Below are 2,551 nucleotides of genomic sequence, written 5' to 3' on the forward strand. Positions count from 1 at the left end.
ATTCAATAATTATTAGTTTAAGCTGTAATTTTGTAAATATGTGTATTAGTATGTTTTTTATTACTAGTATTTTTTGTAGAAGTTTCCGTGGATTTTTAAGTAAATTATAAGAAAACTCGCTAATAGTATGATTTTAACAGATTAGAACATACAAATTCACTAATCTCCATCTTTATATTTTTTTATACACAATTCTACTATTAAGACTAGTCAAATAAAGCTAATTATTATAATTATATATATAAGAAGTATATATGTACCAAAAATTATAACTTGAAATTTATTACTTTAATTTATATTAAGTTGTTATATTTACAACTATAAAAATTATAGTTATTATAAGTATTAGTATTAAAACAATTGTTATTATAATAAAAACATACAGATTAAAGTGCGTATATGTTTTTTAGTAATAGTAGGACTAATTGGTTACTATAGCAACGAAAAAGACGCACCAAAAAAATTATGACAACACTTTCTTCTCTTCTCTTCTTTCTCCATCATTTCTTCTTTTTTTGATCCCTCTTAACTTCTTTACTTTTTCCTTCTTATGGCTAGAAGATCTAGTCAATTGTCTTCTATAAATAAGGGTAAAGCCCTTTCAGAGAAAGAAGATAGGCTTAAACAAGCTATTTCAGCTATTTTGAATTCTGAAACTTATTCAAATTCTACAAAACCTACTTTATCTATTATTACTGCTTCTAAACAATTCAGTGTCTCAAGGACAACTCTTAAAAGAAGGCTTGAAGGTATTAGAAATAGATCCTCAGCCTTTTCTCATCTTCAGATTTTATCACCATCTCAAGAGAAAATCCTTAAAGATTGGATTAAAGCTCTTGGAAGAAGATCTATTCCTTTATCTAAAAATCTTGTTCAACAAAAAGCAGAGTTAATTTCTCAGAAAAAGGTTGGACAGACATGGTATAGAAAGTTTTTGTCTAGAAATCCTGATCTTAAACTTCTTTGGACATCTCCTCTTGAATCTTCTAGAGCTAAAGCTTTAAATTCTTTTACTGTCAAAAGTTTTTTTGATTTACTATTTGAAACTCTTACCTCTTATCACATTTCACCTTCTAATATTTATAATATGGATGAAAAGGGTATTCAGATGGGATTAGCTGGAAAATCAAGGGTTTTGGTGGATAGAGATCAGAAAACTGTCTCTCAGATAGAGGATGGAAACAAAGAGTTGGTTACTATTGTTGAATGTATTTGTGTAGATACTACTATTCTTAAGCCTCTTGTTATTATGAAAGGGGCTAGAACAAGTCCATCATAGGGAATAAATAATCCTATTCATGCACAGTAAGTTTTCCTTTACTAATACTCTTAATTTATAATACTAATATATTCTCTAGTATTGCTTCTTCTCAGAAAGGATGGACTGACTCAGAGCTTGGATCTCTATAGCTTGAAAGGGTTTTTCATTCTGAAAGTCTAAAGAAATTAGAGTCTCCAGATGAATACAGATTGTTGATTCTGGATGGACATAATTCTCATTACTCTTTAAGGTTTCTTAGAATGGCTGAAAAGTATCATATTATTGTTCTTTACCTTCCTCCTCATACTACTCATATACTTCAACCATGTAATGTAGGAGTCTTTAGTCCTTTATCTACCTTTTATAAAAAGGAAGTAGCAGAATTAGCAAGACAAAATGTGTCAATTGACAAGTATAATGTTATTAAAACATATACTAATGCTAGAGAGAAAGCTTTTACTCCTAGTACTGTCAAAGCTACTTTCCTTAAATGTGGAATTCATCCTTTCAATCCTAATACAATCCCTCCTTCTACCTTTAAACCAGCCTTAGTAACAACTACTCAAGCAGCTCAGCCTGTTTGTACATCTGCACCACAATTTGTTAATACAATTCCTATTCAAACTGGTAAGAAACTACTTTATTTTATTAGTTCTAATACTAATTTACATATTAATCATGTTTTTGATAAAGTCAAATCAGAAGGGTCTATTCATTTTACTATAGACTTGCTAGACATACTACTCCTACCAAAACTCTCAGCTTCTAAGAATGACCTCTTTGAGCATATTCATATACTAAGAGGTCTTCTTCAACAATACAAAGATCAAATAGGGACAGACTATAGTCAAAAGATTCTAATAGATAGAGAGAATAGTCATCTACATTAACAGTTGTACTAAAAAGAAAAAGACAAGGATAGGACAAGAGCACTTACAGTTAAATCCAGACTGCTTACTAACCAATTTCTCCTTACTCACAAACACATCTATACTTACTAACAACATTTTAGTAAAGTCTACAAAGAGCTTGTTATAAAGGTATGCAAATTCAGGAAAAGGGCAGATGAAAGGGAAAAGAGGCAACAAAGAGAGGAGAAGGAAAGGGAGAAGGAAAGGGAGAAAGAAAAAAAGCAACAAGAGAGAGAGAGAGAGAGAGAGAGAGAGAGAGAGAGAGGAGAGAGAGAGAGAGGAGAGAGAGAGAGGAGGAGGGAGGAGAGGGAAAGGGAAAGGGAGAGGAGAGAAAGGGAGAGGGAGAGAGAGAGAGAAGAGAAGAAGAGGGAGAGGGAGA

General features: G+C 31.6%; 1 protein-coding gene across 1 annotated transcript; it reads left to right on the plus strand.

Moving 5' to 3' along the window:
- Nucleotides 1-1,482: 1,482 nt before the first annotated feature.
- FOMMEDRAFT_65023 (CENP-B protein) lies at nucleotides 1,483-1,779 on the plus strand (the record flags this gene model as incomplete). The annotated part of the gene is made up of 1 exon (XM_007272215.1): nucleotides 1,483-1,779. A coding segment is annotated over one exon (297 nt), but the record flags the coding sequence as incomplete, so codon positions are not given.
- Between the last annotated feature and the right edge of the window lie 772 nt (nucleotides 1,780-2,551).

The sequence above is a fragment of the Fomitiporia mediterranea genome (assembly GCF_000271605.1).
Source record: "Fomitiporia mediterranea MF3/22 unplaced genomic scaffold FOMMEscaffold_452, whole genome shotgun sequence".
Classification (NCBI taxonomy): domain Eukaryota; kingdom Fungi; phylum Basidiomycota; class Agaricomycetes; order Hymenochaetales; family Hymenochaetaceae; genus Fomitiporia; species Fomitiporia mediterranea.